This window comes from Castor canadensis, chromosome 3, assembly GCF_047511655.1.
Source record: "Castor canadensis chromosome 3, mCasCan1.hap1v2, whole genome shotgun sequence".
In the NCBI taxonomy this organism is placed as follows: Eukaryota; Metazoa; Chordata; class Mammalia; order Rodentia; family Castoridae; genus Castor; species Castor canadensis.
The window spans coordinates 17,042,342-17,059,279 of record NC_133388.1 but is presented as its reverse complement, the minus strand read 5'-3'; the positions used below and the strand labels follow the sequence as shown (position 1 = coordinate 17,059,279).

At 35.7% G+C, this 16,938-nt stretch overlaps 1 protein-coding gene across 2 annotated transcripts in view; it reads right to left on the bottom strand.

Annotated features, from left to right (window-relative positions):
* The window catches only part of Trip11 (thyroid hormone receptor interactor 11), a 72,612-nt gene that overhangs the window by 14,381 nt on the left and 41,293 nt on the right, over positions 1–16,938 (bottom strand). For both annotated transcript variants that reach the window (XR_012446055.1, XM_074067296.1), the window contains exons 12-16: positions 16,019–16,159; positions 15,282–15,475; positions 12,068–12,231; positions 10,458–10,561; positions 5,591–5,690 (exon numbers count right to left, since the gene is read on the bottom strand). Coding sequence is in view for 1 of the 2 variants with exons in the window: in XM_074067296.1 (XP_073923397.1) it covers positions 5,591–5,690; positions 10,458–10,561; positions 12,068–12,231; positions 15,282–15,475; positions 16,019–16,159 (703 nt within the window). In the remaining variant the exon portion in view is untranslated. The remainder of the gene's footprint in view (positions 1–5,590; positions 5,691–10,457; positions 10,562–12,067; positions 12,232–15,281; positions 15,476–16,018; positions 16,160–16,938) is intronic.

The following is a 16,938-nucleotide window of genomic DNA, read 5'->3' as shown; positions in this document are numbered from 1 at the left end:
CTTCTTCTGTCTAGAATGCTTTTCCAAACTACCTGTCCACTTAGCTGTACCTATTTATCACTTGAGATCACGTAAACCCTTCATTAACTTTTCCTACTCTTCTATACCACCACCACACAGTAGAATGGATAGCAGTTGGGCTGGGGATATAACTCAGTGGCAGAGTGCTCGCCTAGCATGTGTAAAGCCCTGGGTTCAATCCCCAGCACAGCAAGAAAACAAGAATAGATAGCTCTTTCCTTTCAGAACAATTTGTTACATGCCCTTTATCTTTCCTACCTGACTATAAATCCCCTGAAGATAAGACCTTCATCCCATCTTTCTATCTCTAGCGTTTCTGATAGTGTTTGGTATATAGCAGATAAACAATAAATATTTGGTAAATCAAATGATTGATTTTCTCTGAGAAGGATACAAAGAATCAATTACGTTCTAGGCTGGGGGTGGCAGCCACACCAGTAATTCCAGCTACTTAGGAGGTGGAGATTGGGAGGATCTCAGTTCAAGGGCAGCATGGGAAAAAGTGAGTGAGAATTCCATCTCAATCTATAAGCTAGGCAGTGTGGTGCACCTTATGGGGATCTGCAGTACCAGCTACACAGGAGGCCGTAGGTAGGAGAACTGTAGTCTGAGGCCTGCCCAGTGCAAAAATGTGGGAACTTACTTAAAAAATAATTAAGGCAAAAAGGACTGGAGCACAGCTTAAGGGGTAGAGTCCCTGCCTAACAAGTGTGAGGCCCTGAGTTAAAAACTCCAACATTACTACCAAAAAAAAAGGAAGAATCAATTATGTTCTAATGTACTCATCCATACCTAAAGAAAGGGGGGAAAATACACAAAACGTTAACTCAAAACATTCTGATCAGTACATAACTTACTTTTCCTTTATATTTATAGGAATTTTTTATTTTTTGGTGGTGGGGGCTTTTGAACTCAAGAGCCTCGTACTTGCTTAGGCAGGTGCTCTACTACTTGAGCCACCCCTCTTGTCCCCAAGGAACTATGCCATTTCTGAAACACTGTTCAGTTTAGATATTAACATTAATCAAACACATTTAAAAATGCAAGTATTAAGTTGAAAATAGCTTAATTATTCATCTAATATACATTATTTTCTTAATTCAAATGTTGCAGTCTGGTATACCCAGATGTTTATATCATCACAAATATCATTTTAACCATTTAAGGCAATTCAGAAAACCGCATCTGGTACTTCTTACATGTTTCCTCTACAATCACCACTTCTGCCAAAAACATCTATAAAGAAATCCCTCAAAAGGTTTGGGTAACAAAGCGTCTGGGAATGTATTTGGCTTGTGTTCAACAGGACATTATATGTTTTCTTGTACGAATCATGTCCTGGAAGACGGAATTTCTTTATTTAAAATAAAAACTTAATCATCCAGCACCATAAAGGTAGTTCCATGAAAAACCTTTAAGTTTCTTTTATATTTGTAGTCTTAAAACATGTTTTTATGCTTCATATTACAGTAAGTTTTACTGGAACTCATTTTATGCATTTTTCTACATTTTCTTTTAAAAATATTCTAAGGAAATTTTCCATTTTCAATTCACAGAACATTTTTTAAAAAGTAGTCACTAAACTTTCTTTTAAAAAAAATCAGTTATAGAGTCCTTCAAGATACAGTATAAGGTGGAGCTCAGTGGTAGAACACTTGCATAGCATGTGCAAGGCCCAGGATTTGATCCCTAGCACTGAAAAAAACAGTGAAGATACAGGTGTTAAGTGGCAGATCAAAAGATTTTTCTGGGCTGGGGTGTGGCTCAAGTGGTAGAGTGCTTGCCTAGCAAGTGTGAGGCTCTGAGTTCAAACCCTAGTATGGTTAACTCCCCCCACCCAAAAAAAAACCCCAGCACACTGTACCCCATAAATATACACAAGCACTGCCTGTCAGTTAAATAAATAAGTAAATAATAAAATATTTCAATTTTTTTCCAATGCTAGAAATAAATTTTATTGCTATAAAAGCTAACTTTTCTTTGCATACAATAAAATTCACTACTCTTGAATACCAGTTATTAAAATAACTATCTTGTGCTTTCTGTTTCAACTGGTCCAATTATTTTCACTTAAGCAGGAATTTTATCTCAAGGATGATGGGAGAAACCAACAAGTGAAAGAAGGAAAATGTCCATATATATAGCAAGACAACATATCTTTTAATGGTTCTGCTACAGTCTAGGCTTACATAGGCAAATATTTTCTCATCAATAACAATTCCATGGAAATTCTGTACTCTAATCAACTCAGAATAAAGAAAGACACTGTCCAATCTGCTTCAGAAAATACCATATTGAGCTTGAAAGAAAAAATATATGATGATATATGAAGTAAGTCTTTGGAATTGTACTGAAAAAGAAAACTTTCAGGTGAAATGTTGAGAGAATAATTTCTAGAAGGAAGGATAAAAATAATCCTTCTGCCAGTCAACTTTACCTAGTAAAATACGGTACCTAGGATCTTAGGGTTTCTTTTGTTACTGGGGGTGAAGAGTGTGACTTAGTTTTAAACAGTTCTTACTCTTTGTAGGTTAAAATCTCACTAGTGATTTAAGGCTTTCCTCAAGTTCCTTTCCTGAATGCGGAATGGAATGCGGCCTGACCCTTAATGGAACTAAATGTGCAGTCTGATGACTACTGTCTTCAGTGACTAACTTATGGCCTATCTATGCTATATGTCATTTCTTCAGCTCCATGAAAAAGGGATCCTATCTAGCACTCCACATAGCACCCAACATGAAGCCATCCAGTTGGTTTCCATTAAGTACTTAATGAGCAGTAAGGCATTTATCTTCATGTTTTTCAAACAAGGCCTGTACATTCAATTCACAACCACAGCTGCACATACATAACATTAACAATTATATACTTTCAGAGGGATTGAAATCATCCACACTGGACTGTTTCAATATGCAACAGCTCTCTTGTCATGTTTGACCAGACTGAATCATCTTATCTCTGGGAGCAATGATGTAATCAACCATTTTGAATATGGTATCACTTTTAAAATGAGTTTCCTAATATTGTTTAAATGTTGAAACTACATATCAACTAATCATTAGTCTTCAGATGCACAGAAATAAAACAATACTTTGCCTCTACAATTCAAGTCACTGTGTACTTTGTCTCAACAAAAACCAATCTGTCTTTTTAAAAATTGTTTCTCCTGGCAAAAAATTTTGCTGTCTGGCCAACATTTGTGTTAAAAATAAAGTACAGTAGTACAACATCAATCAGCATTTAAAGTACTTAGTAACTTATGAAGGAAAATATACAGTGATGCTTTTTAAAAGGAATAAGCCAATCAATGGTTTATTTACATCATCAAGAGTGCAGCTTTGAGAAAATAAAATCACATTTATGTTTAGAGATTTAAAAGTGGTATTAACCACGTAGGTAATATAAGAAAAGAGATTGTTAAGACAAGTTATAAAGGCCAAGAATAATTTAAAGACATAACAGAATCAACTGTCTTTGTACTCCTCCCCTTCCTGTCCATGCCACACTTACTAGCACCTTGCCTGCCTTTCCAAATACAACTTATTATTTCCAAATATGACTTATACAAGCCTAATTAGGCAGAGGTTTCTCTGTAGCTAATACTGATTCCATTAAATAAGCCCAAAATTCCTATACATTGATGAAGAGTTTTAACTATACTTTTTATATGAATAGGAACCATGGCTACCTATCTTAGCAAATTTAATCAAGAAAATCTAAAAATATATTCTACCATTGGGAGTTTAAATGGGTGCCTGAACAAATACCAAATACTGCAAAGGACTGTGACCAGTTTTTATACAATAAGTTAAAGGATCTTTTTTTGTCTTACCATCATCAGCTAGGAATGACTCAGGTAGATGTCTAAAAGGAGATGTGGCCTTAGATATTACCATAGCATGACATATAGTACTGAATTGTTGCAGACCAATGAATTGGTTCAGAAATCACCTCTTTACCTCCCATCAGTCTAGCCCAACTCTAACATATGAAATCTTTAGTTAACCCTTTAGGTGCTTGGTGTATCCCCTCTGGTTTGCCATATATCTTCCAAATAATGCTGTAGTTTCACTGGCCTGCCATCTAACTAGATTGTTTTCCCAATAAATGCTGCCTCTGGCTAAGACAGCCATTTTAACAGTGAAGGCACAGTGTAGAGGACACCACATCTTCAGAGGAGATGGAGCTATCCAGAGCAAACGACAAGTCAGACTACTGAAATTCTTGACATGAGTACAATAAAGTGCAAAGATCATGAACTCTGCTTACGGATAGAGAGATTAGAGTTCAAATCTCAGTTCCTTTAGCCTACAAAATGGAATACCATTTACTTTTGGACTGTTTGCGAATGGCAAATGATAAATAATACAGTCTACATCATGTCAACTACGCAAAATATATACTCAGTATATATTGTTTCTTTGCTGCTCATTTCCAGGTCCTCCACTATTTCCTAGGCTTGGCCAATTTTTACCAAGTAGAGGGCTCTCAAGTTGGGAAGTAGCTTGCCTCAGAATCAAATTATTCTGAAGCCAGCCTCCTTACAACTACCTTATTATTTTGTTTTCTGGCTTTTGTATTCCTAGGAATCTCCCATTTTCTGTCTTCCACTGGATTTAGGACAAGTTACTTACATGTGTCGTTTGCTATCCATGCTTTAGTGGTTCTTGCCTGCTTGCATCCTTACTGTTCAAGTCATTGATACTGTTTTGACACTATCTGTGCTGTTCCACCTCCTTGTACTTTAACCTATTTTTAATTTCTGGTAAATGAGATGCCCTTCTTAATTCCTTAACTGTGTGCCCTGTTAGACCCATAAAGTTGATGCATTTCCAGGCTCTATTATATCACCTTTAATCATTATCTACTAAATGCAGCCCTAGAATAGATTCAAATTTCCTGGTTACTACTCAGTCAGAGATTAAATGAGGACATGACATTGTGCTCAGTTGTTGGGTTCAACAAAACACTATGAACCACCAACAACTGAGTGTTTCAATTGTTATCAGTTGAGGGTCAATTGGTAATTTTAAATACAGGACTTACTCTAGGGAATAGACAGGACTTATGAGTTACCTTACAAGCATGCAAAGCAAAACAAAACAAAATGTGTGTAAAGCCCCATCTGCAATCATGGAAATCTAGTTAGTTACACCTAGATATTAATTTTACAAAAAGTTAAGTCTTTTACTTGAGAATATTGCCTTGTCTAACAGATTAGATGGGTTCAGACTCACATGAACTGATCAGGGCAAAGTCATAAACATAAAAGTTGGATAAGTCACACCCCCATCCCCCACCCCATGTGATGATTAACCGGGTGATAATCAACAAAGATGGCAATGTCTCAACATCCAGGAGAACTAAGTGGACAGCAAGGCTGTTAGAACGACTAATTTCACTAGAATTAGATGCAAATGAATGCAAATCAGCCATGGGAGATAGAAATAGAAGTTACCCAGCAATAATAGTGGGTCTCTCATAAATGCCAATGCATTGGTGGAAGAATATATTTGATTCAACACAAGTACTGGAAACAAAGGAGACAAATGAAAAGGAAAAAACCTACTTTGTTTTCTAAGTTCTTCAATCTGTTCTTCCTTTAGATCTAACTGTTCTGTAAGTCTTGATGCTGAATCTAATGCAGCATTTGCTTCATCCAAACGTTCCTGAGGGAGGGAAGTTTATTAAAAAGCAGTATGCAAAAACTGTTCTACAATCTATGGGCTAGAAAACATGTTAGAATCAAACCCTTACAGCTCAGTTGATGATCTGGGCAAGTTCATGTTAACTAAAAAGTATAAAAGAAAGAAGCCATACCCTTTCAAAATAAGCATTGTCTTTTTTAGAAAAACTAAAAAAGAGAAGATGCTACTAAAAGACACTTGAGGAAAGTGAAAAAAGTAACAACAGACCCAAAACTAAAAAGATACAAAAAATTAAGAAATATAGCAACAAATGTTCTTGCTCTTTTTAATTTTTGCAAATCTAACACATATAATGTATCATTAGGACTTTCTTACTTATAATTTTATTTCTCTGACTACTATTGCACATGAGAGTTTTGTTCTGATATAGGAGAGCTGGATCTGCTCCTGTGTTAAAACCTCTTTGCAGATTGTGTGTTTTTACTGAGTGTTCTCCCTTGGCAATTTGTAAGAGTCCTTTGTACATTAGCACCCTCTGTCATCTGTGCTAAATAACTGTTATCAAGATCTGCCATTTGTCTACTGACTACATTATCTTTCCATTTGAACATTTTGAATGATATACAGTCAAATGTGTCCTACTTTGTTTTTATAACTTGAGTTTAATCTTAGTTAAGAGTCCCTTTGCCTCTACACTGTACATGAATTCTCCTAGATTTTATTGCAAGACATTTTGTGTTTTGTTTAAATCTTTTTAATTTTTTTTGGCGGTACTGGGAGTTGAACTCAGGGTGCTACACTTGCTAGTCAAGTGCTCTATCACTTGAACCACACCTCTAGCCCTTTTATATTTAAATCTTTAATATAATGCTTCTCAGTGGGAGTGTTTTTGACAATTTAGAAGTTTCCCAGTCACTATAACAATCAAAAATACCTTCTGAATATCCAATACTGTTCCCAGTGGAGAATCCTTGCTTTAATACAACTGGAATCAATCTACTTTTGTATATGGTATATGATGGCGTCCAATTTTATTTTCTACTTTATGGACAGTTTGTCAACATTTATTAGAAAAATCTGTCTTTTTCTCATTAAGTTAAAACTAGTTTAGTTCAAGGTTTAAATTCTCAAATATATCCTGAGCCCTATTTCTGGATTCTTTTCCTGTTCTACCAACCTAGTCAATATTCTATTAGTTTATGGCTCCACTTTGCTGTTTGATAGGCAAATTCCTTTCTCACTGTTTATCTTTCTCATAATTTTCTTGGCTGTTCTAGAGATTTTACCCATATAAATTTCAGGGGTTAGTGGAGTGTCTCAGGTGATAAGAGTTCTGCCTAGCAAGCATGAGGCCCTGAGTTCAAACACCAGTTCTGCAAAACAAACAAAAACCCATAAAATTCAGGACAAATTTTCAGAGTGATAGTTTTCTGATGTGTTATCTTGGATAGGCCACAGTCCCCAGTTATTCAATCAAACATAATCTAGATGTTGCCGTGAAGGTATTTTGTAAGTGTACTCAAAGCCCTTAATCAGCTGAGTATAAGAAAGGCATGTTTTCCTGGATAATCTGGTGAGTCTGACTGGACCAACTGGAACTTCTTAAAAGCAGGGATTAGGCTTCCCAAAAAAAGACAGCAGGTTTTGCCTCTTGCCCATGCCCATGGAGTTCTACCCTGCTGTGAACTTTCCTCGCTGCCTGTGGACAACAGCTCTGGCCCATGATTATGAGTTCCAGTCAGCCTTTGATGTGGTCTTCCCATTTGACTGCCAACCCTACAAAATGTCAGACTTGCTAAGTCAGCCTACAATCATGTAGCCAATTCCTTGTAATAAACTACGTGTGTGTGTCCATGTATGTTACACACACACAAACACACACACACACACACACACACACAATTTCTGTTGAAGTCTGACTGATACACAGAGGAACTGAAACCAAAAACTGAAAATTTATTATTCCAAATTCACAAAACTAAGTTTGGTGTAAAATTTGCAAATGATTTTTTAAAAACCTTACAGTATTTATAATTATGAAATTAATAATTTCATAAGATTAAAACTTCACTAAGGCTTTTGTGAATATCAGTGTTTGTATGTTGTTACTTTTTTCTACCATTTGTTTGTTTTTTGTTTCACTAGTTTCAGTTAATTCCCTCTTAGTTTCTTCTGTTCTTTTAAAAATATGTATTATATTTTAAATTAAAAAAAAACTAGTCAAAAAAGATCTGGACTTTCATCATACTAGCAGTTTCACAGAGAGGGTGCTCTGACACCACTGAACACAAATAAAATTATTGAATAAAATGTATTAATGAACTTTTTTTTTTTTGGTGGTACTGGGATTTGAACTTGGGGCCTCCTGCTTGCTGGGCAGGTGTTCTACCACTTGAGCCACGTGTCTGGTAGCATATTAACGAACTTTGAGGAGTAATTTGTCAATAAACAAATTAAAAGATGCTTGATCTTATTAGTAATCAGGAAAATGCAAAGTAAACTGAAAGAAGATAGTTCTTCTGCTATTGTTTGAATGTATTCCTCAAAGTTTAGGTGTTGGAAACTTGAGTGCCAGTATGTTGGTGTTAGAGGGTGGGGCCTAATGGTAGGTATTTGGGTGGTGGGAACATTGCTCTTAGGAATGGGTTCCTTATAAAAGGCCAAATTCAGCCAGACAGTGGTGGCTCACACCTGTAATTCTAGCTACTCAGGAGGCAGAGATCAGGAGGATCATAGTTCGAAGCCAGCCCAGGCAAATAGTCTGTGAGACCCATCTCAAAAAACACCGAACATAAAAACAGGGATAGTACAGTGGCTTAAGTGGTAGAATGCCTGCCTAGCAAGCTTGAAGTCCTGAGTTCAAACTCCAGCACCAAAAAAAAAAAAAAAGGCCAAATTCAGCCCCCTCTTGCTGTCCTCTCTCTGCCCTTCTGCCAGAGAGTAGGCCCTAGTCAAACACTGGTCTCTTAATCATGGACTTCTCAGCACCCAGAACCATAAGCCAGTGAATTTCATTACACATTAGCTGTTTGGTAGAATTCTGAAACAGCAGCAAAAAAGAGACTGATAAACCTTCCCACCTACCTGTTTGACAAAAACCTTAAAAGTCTGAGTTTTTCATGGTGGTACACAAGTGTAATACTAGCTACTGGTGAAGCACAAGGCAAGAGAATCTTGAGTTTGAGGCCAGTCCAGGAAAAGTTAGGGAGACTATATCTCACAAACAAAAGGGCTGGTGTGTGGATGGGTGGGGAATGACACTTAAATGGTAAGAGCACTTTGATAGTATGAGTGAGGTCCTGGGTTCAATCCCCAGTGCAGGAAACAAAAATTCAGCCTGACAACATGGAGTGTTGACAAGGATGTACAGCAAGAACTCTTTGATGCATTAGTCATAGGAGTAAATTAACACAACCACACTAGAAAACAATTTGATATCTTCCAATAAAACTGAAATTGTCCATATATGTGTGTGTATGTATGTATGTAAGTTTGTGTATCTCTCTCTATAATATATATATATATATATATATATATAAAATACAACTCAGAAATTCTAATCAAAATATACACCTGAAAGAAATTCATATGTGTGTACCCAAGAGATATAAGTAGGAAAATACATAAGCACATTGTTTGTACAAAAGATTTCTAAAATGGCCTTTATCAGTAAATTGAGCAAGTAAATTAAAATACTGGTTTATGCGGGATAAAGGAGAATGATGGAGATGGTGAATTCAACTATGATACACTGTAAGAACTTTTGTAAATGCCACAATGTATTTTCAGTATAATAATAAATTTTAAAAAGTCTTTTGCTGCTAGAAAAAAAAATACTGGTTTATATATGAAGTAGTAGGAAGGAGATGAGATATGGAGGGATGTATGGGGAATTTCAAAGGATGACATTCTGTTTCTTATACTGGGTAGTGAGTTGTGGCTATTTTCTATTACTATCCTTATACTTTATACATATTAATGTCTATATTAAAGGCTTATAGCTACCTAATACTTAATTAAAAATTTTAAAGCTATAGAAAATATGTATTTGCTTACTTGGAACATTAACATTTATAAATAACATATTCATCACTAATTCAGGTAAATGAATATTATTACTTTACATTGGCTATTGCCAGAGTCTGAATAATGACTTAAGAAGAAGGTTTCTCCAGAACAGGAAGTGTGGCTCATGGTTGAACGTCTGAAGCATGAATCCATGAATTCAAACCCCAGTCCCACCAAAAGCAAACAAACAACTAATAATGAGAAAATTCTTCCAAAGGATGATGCTACTGAGCTGGAGGTATGGCTCAAGTGGTAGAGTTGGTAGAGTGCCTACCTAGCAGACAGGAGGCCTTGAGTTCAAATGCCAATACCACCATAAAGAAAAAACAAAAAAGGATGATGCTAAAAAAGAATACTATCAAATGGGACACTACACATTATTTGAATCTATATGAAATAGTGTCCAATATATTTAAGAGAAAATTATAAAGTTAATATTGTTGATTGATTTTTCTTTTTTCAGAGATCCCTAAAATATCCACGTGTCAAAAAAATTTAAATATCCTTTCACCTCACATTCCCGTGTCTAGTCTAAACTTTAAGTCACTTGAGGGAATCATGAGTATCTTGTTTAGTGTTATGCCCTGCATAGGGCTGGATGCAGAGTAGCCACTTAAACAACTTTTACTAAATTAGTGCTTTAGAGTATTTCCAAGACAAAGATTCTAAAAGTACTTATATCATGAATGATAAAATTACATGAAAGTTATTTTGGCCTACCTGCAATGATAATACTTTTCCTTCCAGATTTTCTGCCTTTTTCTTCCACTCGGCTATAACCTGTTTTTGTTTTTCTAATTCAGCAGAATACATAGCTTTTTCCTCTAAGAAAAAGAAAGTTATATTAATATTTCACAACTATGAATAAAACTGGAATTAAAACTCCTGGAAATTCTAGTAATTCAATAAAACAGTTCAAACTTCTCAATACAAAAAGTACATTTCCTCCAGATCTCAGCTTCCCAAGTAGCTAGGATTACAGGCATGAGCCACTGGCGCCCAGCTAGAGAATTCTTACTTTTAAAATTCAAGCCAGGTGCAGTGGCTCATCCCTGTAATCCCACTACTCAGGCAAGAAAGTTAGGAAACCGCAGCCCTACCCCATCTCAATCAATAAGCTGGGCATGGCAGCCTGGATGCCTATGAGCCCAGCTATTCCAGTTACGTACGAAGCACAGGTAGAAGGACCACGGCCTGAGACTGGCCCCAGGCCAAAAAAAAAAAAAAAAAAAAAGCCAGATCAAACTGAAAAAGAACTAAAGTAAAAAGGGTTGGGGCATGGCTCAAGTGGTACAGCACATAACAGAGAATTCAAGATTGCAGCCTATGAGCAACGCTGAATGGATGCCAGGTATAAACTTAAAGTTAACTACAGTTGCTTAAGCACAAAACTATAAACTCCACGCATTACTTCATTATCCTTACATCCTCTAATCATTCCTTCATCCCTCCCCTCCACTATTCAACTAGCAGTGAATTCAATGCCAATAATTACTAAATGCATGAATAAATAAATAATGGCTGGGTGGGTGAACTGAAGTAGGTAAACCTAAGGATGGGAGGTAAAATGTGAAGGACATAATTGATTTTTAGGGTAAAACTGCTCTGGTCACTGCTACTGTGTCTCCAAGAATGTATTTTTTCACTTGGACTAGAAACGAAGTTACCTGAAAGCACAGAAGAATAGCTAAGAACAGTATTGCAAAAGACAGTAATTACTGATGAATAATACTTTGAAGGGAGTTCAACCTCCAAACAGTATCTCAAAATCCAACCATATTTCCCATGTGTGTATTTCTCTTCTTTGTATTTCCCTTTTATCACTTGATCACCCTTCTTCATGCTACTCTTATATTTCCTTAACGTTCACCTAAGATACTAAAACTTGTTGGGCACTGGTGGCTCATGGGTGTAATCCTAGCTACTCAGGTGGCAGAGATCAGGAGGGATTGCCGTTCAAAGCCAGCCCAGGCAAATAGTTTGAGAGACCCTATCTCAAAAATACCCAACACAAAAAAGGGCTGGTAGAATGGCTCAAGTGGTAGAGCAACTGCTTAGCAAGTATAAGGTCCTGAGTTCAAACCCCCATACTGCCAAAAAAAGAAAAAAGATACTAAAATTTTTAAAAAGTTACTAAGTGCACTTTATATTCTCTAGTTGTTTTTTTATAAAAGGAGTTTGAATTAACTTGTTGAGGGCTACTTACCTTCTCTCCACAACAAGTAACCCTTCAAAGATTTGCTTTGCCTAATCTAAATTAGCATTTGAATATGGCAAAATTACCAACAACTGCAATTTTCCTCCACTGAAAGATCACACATCCAACTTACCTTGCTGGAAGTGCTCTAGAACCATCTGCAGGTTGGTTAATGACAGAGCATATTGCTTTACTTGGTCCTGAGAGACAGTAAGCTGCGCTGCAATTTCATCCCTTTGCTTGGAGATGATGTTCAATTGTTCTTGCAATGACTCTACCTGCACACTGGCTTGATGACTTCAAGCAAAATAATAAGGTCAAATTGCTTCTATCTATTTAGATATTTCAACAAGAAACAACACTTTCCCTACATCTTACTCTGTTAAATTCAAGTAACATTTCAAAGTATTTAGATATGCTTTATGACAGAAACATCTTCCCTACAATCTTTTACGATGGTAAAATAGAACTCAAAATTTACCACTTTTCAAGTACACTGTTGGGAGGCACTAAGTACAGTTATGCAATCATCACTACCATCCATCTATCTCTAGAGCTTTTTTACCTTCCCAACTGGAAACTCCATACCTATAATGCCTCCCCTTTCACCTGGAAACTACCATCTACTTTCTATCTTTATTAATTTGACCTTCCCTACATTTTATTGCATTAAATTCAAGTTCGATTTCAAAGAAACTTGAAGATTTCCTCTTATCTTTGTTCTCTGTATTTCTGTTAAGTCAATCATCCTCCCTGTGAAAGTGACTTTGAACAAATGGCTGTCCTTTTAAAGACTAAGAATTAGTCTAAAAGGAGAGGGTGAATATAGTCAAAGCACTTTGTGTAAGTGTATGAAAACAGAACAATGAAACCTGTTTAAATTGTTCTAAGAATGAAGTAGAGGAGACTGGCAGAGTGGCTCAGGTGGTAGAGGGCCTGTCTAGCAACCATGAGTCCCTGAATTCAAGCCCCAGTACTCCCTGCCCAAAAAAAGGGGGAGGGATGAGGGAGAGGGATAAGGGATGGAGGGGCTGAATCTAATTAAAATACATTGTAAACATATATGTAAATGTCACAATGAACCCCCTGTACAACTAATATATGCTAATAAAAATGTTTTTCAAAAATGAATTAGCCTAAACAAGAAACAGCAGCAAAAGAAAAATTTACAAATAGCCTGAAATTTTCATGTTTCTGGGCTAAAACATTAAACATTATGATAAAATTTATCATAAAATTTTAAGCTGTATAAAGGTCCTTTCAAAGTCATTTTGTCAGCTTCCAACCTAATAAATGGAGACTGTGACACCTCCCTGATTTTGACATTTGGAATCATGGCAAACTTACAACTTTCCAAAGACATCACACTGATAAGCTGCTCTTACTAGTTATCTTTTACATCATCTTCATTTCTGTCTACATCACATAAAATAAACCCTAACATCTCAAATAAGAATTCAGAGCTCTTTTAAGAGATTTACTTATTTATACAGCACCTATGCAGGCTTACAGTACTAGAGTGTGTCCTTAATGTACAATGATCACATTCAAAATACTGCAGTGGTCTTCATGGCATTTAATATCCAGTTAAATTCTTCAAGAGCAGTCCATTAAAACTCATTAAGATCAACTCACTTTGAAAACACTTTGCCCAATAGCACCCTCTTGTGGAAAGAGCTATAAATTGATGAGACCTGAAGCTATCCCCAATATTCCTGAACTTTATTCAACTTTGTTGGTTAGTAAATCAAAAAGTGTGATTGTAAAAATAAAATGAGCTCTGACAGAACTAGAGAAGTTAATAAATACCAAGAGCTACTTTGTTAAGTAAGGGCTCAAAACACCATGATCTGGTCTACAGATCCAATTTACACATACAATGAATATTTATCGAATGTCTATTGAACTACACGTAATATATGATATGGGAAGGGTACAAAATGAATAGCATAATTCCTGTGCCCCAGCAAATTTACATTTTATTGGGCAGCAGATAGTATAAGACAGGTCAACAATTACTTAAAACCTAAAGTAAAATATAAGGTGCCTTAACAAAGACTCAAAAGTGTTATCCAAGTTCAAAACAAAGACATCAAAACAGGGTTTGTTTTTGGACATGAGAAGTGGGGTACTAAGTAAACTACCCTTTGTGAAGAAAATGAAATTTGAAGAATAGGTGAGATCCACAGAAAATCTGTTAGGGATCAGGTCCACTCTTCACATAGAAGAACATGGAAATAAAAAATAGAGGAAAAAGAACTAGGAAAATAGTAGCTTTGAGGAGCTGAGTAATACAGTTTGGCTAGATGTGGATGATAGTATGAAATGAGGCTAAGGAGATAGCCTTATTTGATTTGATAGCCTGCGATCAAATCATGGAAGTACAGGCATTTTTGAAAAAAAGGAGATACAAGATCATAGCCCTACTTAAGAAAGGTTAGTCTGGAAGTTATTAGGAATGGTAAATGAAAGGGACATAGAATAGAAACTATTGGACAAGGGCCTGAAAATCGCAAGAACGTGTTATGTGCTGAGGATATTTTAGCATTTCTGCCAAAGAAAGACACAAACACAAATGACCACTCATTGTTTCAATGTCCATATTAAATAGGCTTTCCTTCTAAGTGAGAAGGCATAATAATACCTTCTCAAGTACTGTAAAGTAGAGGAAGGTGTGCACCCTTCAGGATTGTCTCTTCTGACCTATTACCTTTTAGCAGACAGGTAACATCTACTATCTCCTTTTATCTCTCAGCATCAAACATAGTAAAAAGATGCACAAACCACACTAAGGGAAATATAAACAGACATGATTTTTCTGTAAAGCAGTTCAGTACAATCTCAAAAGTTTTAAATGCCCTTGACCCAGAATTTCTAACAAGGTAAGAAATTCTTCTTGGTGACCTAGGTCTTCACCTTGCTACTTCCAATACTCTTGCCCTTCTAATAGCCATACCTACCTTCAACCTTCAATAATCTGATGAAAAATAAAATCATGTAAATTAAATTAGTTCTTTGGGAGCTGGACAGAGCTAATTAAATTAGTTAGAATTTCAGAACTGTTCTTCTAAAATAACACGTGGCAATTATCTAGGTAGTTAAGAGGCAGAAAGTTTGAATGCCAGACCTGCAGGAGTCACAGAACCGAGTGTGAGAGCCCTCACACACTGTATGCCTGACTTTGGGCAAGTTTTTAAATCTCTGTACCTACAGTTTCCTCATATGTAAAAGTGAAATAATGAATTTTATGAAAGTGAATTAATATATGAAAAATGCTTACTGTGTCTCTAATACTTAAGAAGTGTACAGTTAAAGTTAATGCAAAAGAAAAAAAATTGAAAAGTTACCTTGCATTTTCCATTGCATTAGAAGATGAGACTAACTTTTCCTCCAATAACGTGACTTTCTTTCTCAGTTTAGTCTCTCTATCTTCCACGGCCAACAATTCCAGAGTGTGAGACTCTTCCGATTCTAAAAGATGACTGCGCAATCTATTGAGCTCCTGGTTTAACCGTGATTCTTTGTCATGTAAGTGTTGAACCTACATAGAGGACATTTCTTTATTTTTCTTCTACATAATGCTCCCCTGTCACACCCACAAACTGCTTTGTTATCAAACCTTTTTTTCCACTATTGAAGTTTAATAATTATATACTAATGCCTCATATTGCCAAGATGTATTTATGACAGGAAAAAAGTGTCCTGAAATCATTTTGAATATTCATCTGGAAGCTTTACTCTCTAAGATCACATTTGTTGTGGTTACAATGGAAAATGGAATTACACAGAAGTACTGACTGGGCTCTTTGTGACAATACTTTTTTAGTAAATCTCACTTTTTCATACCCTATGGGGTGAGAAATTTTTCTTATGTCCTAGATATGCCATGGTTTTCACTTTTGAAAAATTGCAACCTGAGAAATCAAAATCCTTGAGAAATCAAAATCCTACTATAGCATATCAGAGAAGACTAAGAAAAATCAACAGAGATGAATTCACTTTAATTGATAGTCATTCCACTTGTCTTATTTAATAGTTATTAAACTTACTGTCTCATTTTCACGTCTTTAAAGAGAAAGTATACCTCATTCTGTAGGGCACTGTTTTCCATTTGTTTCTGTTTCAGGGCCAACATGACTTGATCTCTCTCCTGTTGAAATGTAATTGTCTTCTCCTGCATTGACTTAACTGTATTTAAAAGCTGATTTAACTCCCCAGCCTCACCCTTTTGGAAAGAAAAAACATTAGCTTTAAAGAAAAAGACATTTTTAAAGGCATTTTCTTCATTAAATAATTAATTTTAAAATATAGTTTTAACTATCTCAAAGTCAACAAAAACAAGGAAAGTTGGAGAAATAATTCATCTAGAGGGTCATAAGGAGATACAACATCTAAATACAATGTATATCTTACATCATGGAACAGGAAAAGGACATCTGATAAAAATTAAAGAATTTCAATAGAGCATGAACTTTAGTTTACAGTAATACCTCAGTATTGATTCAGTACCTGTGACAAATGTACCACAGCAATGTTAAGATGTTAACAATAAGGGAAACTGGGTGTGAGGTATGTAAGCACTCTCCACTAGTCCAATTTTTCTCTAAATCTAAAGCTATTCTAAAAGAATAAGTATACTAAAAATGTTTTAAAAGGAACTCTAGAGGAAAAAAAATCTCTCCATACTTACTCGACATAACAAAGTGTTTACAAAACCCAAAGTCACCAAAGACAAGTTTGTTCCAGTGTGTATGTGTGTGTTCCATTCATCAGGAACCCACAAATGTCAGAGAAAGTAACAGTGTTAATTTAACTGACTAGTAAAGGAAAGGGAAGTTATTTCTTATGCACACCTATTTTAAAAGAAATTTTAATGAAAGTAATTCTGAAATGTTATCTTCTAAACAATAATGAAAATGTATTCCTGAATGCATTCCATGCCAAGTACAATGTATTAACAGCAGTATGGAAAAGATAATCCTTCACTGCAAAAGCAGGGACATG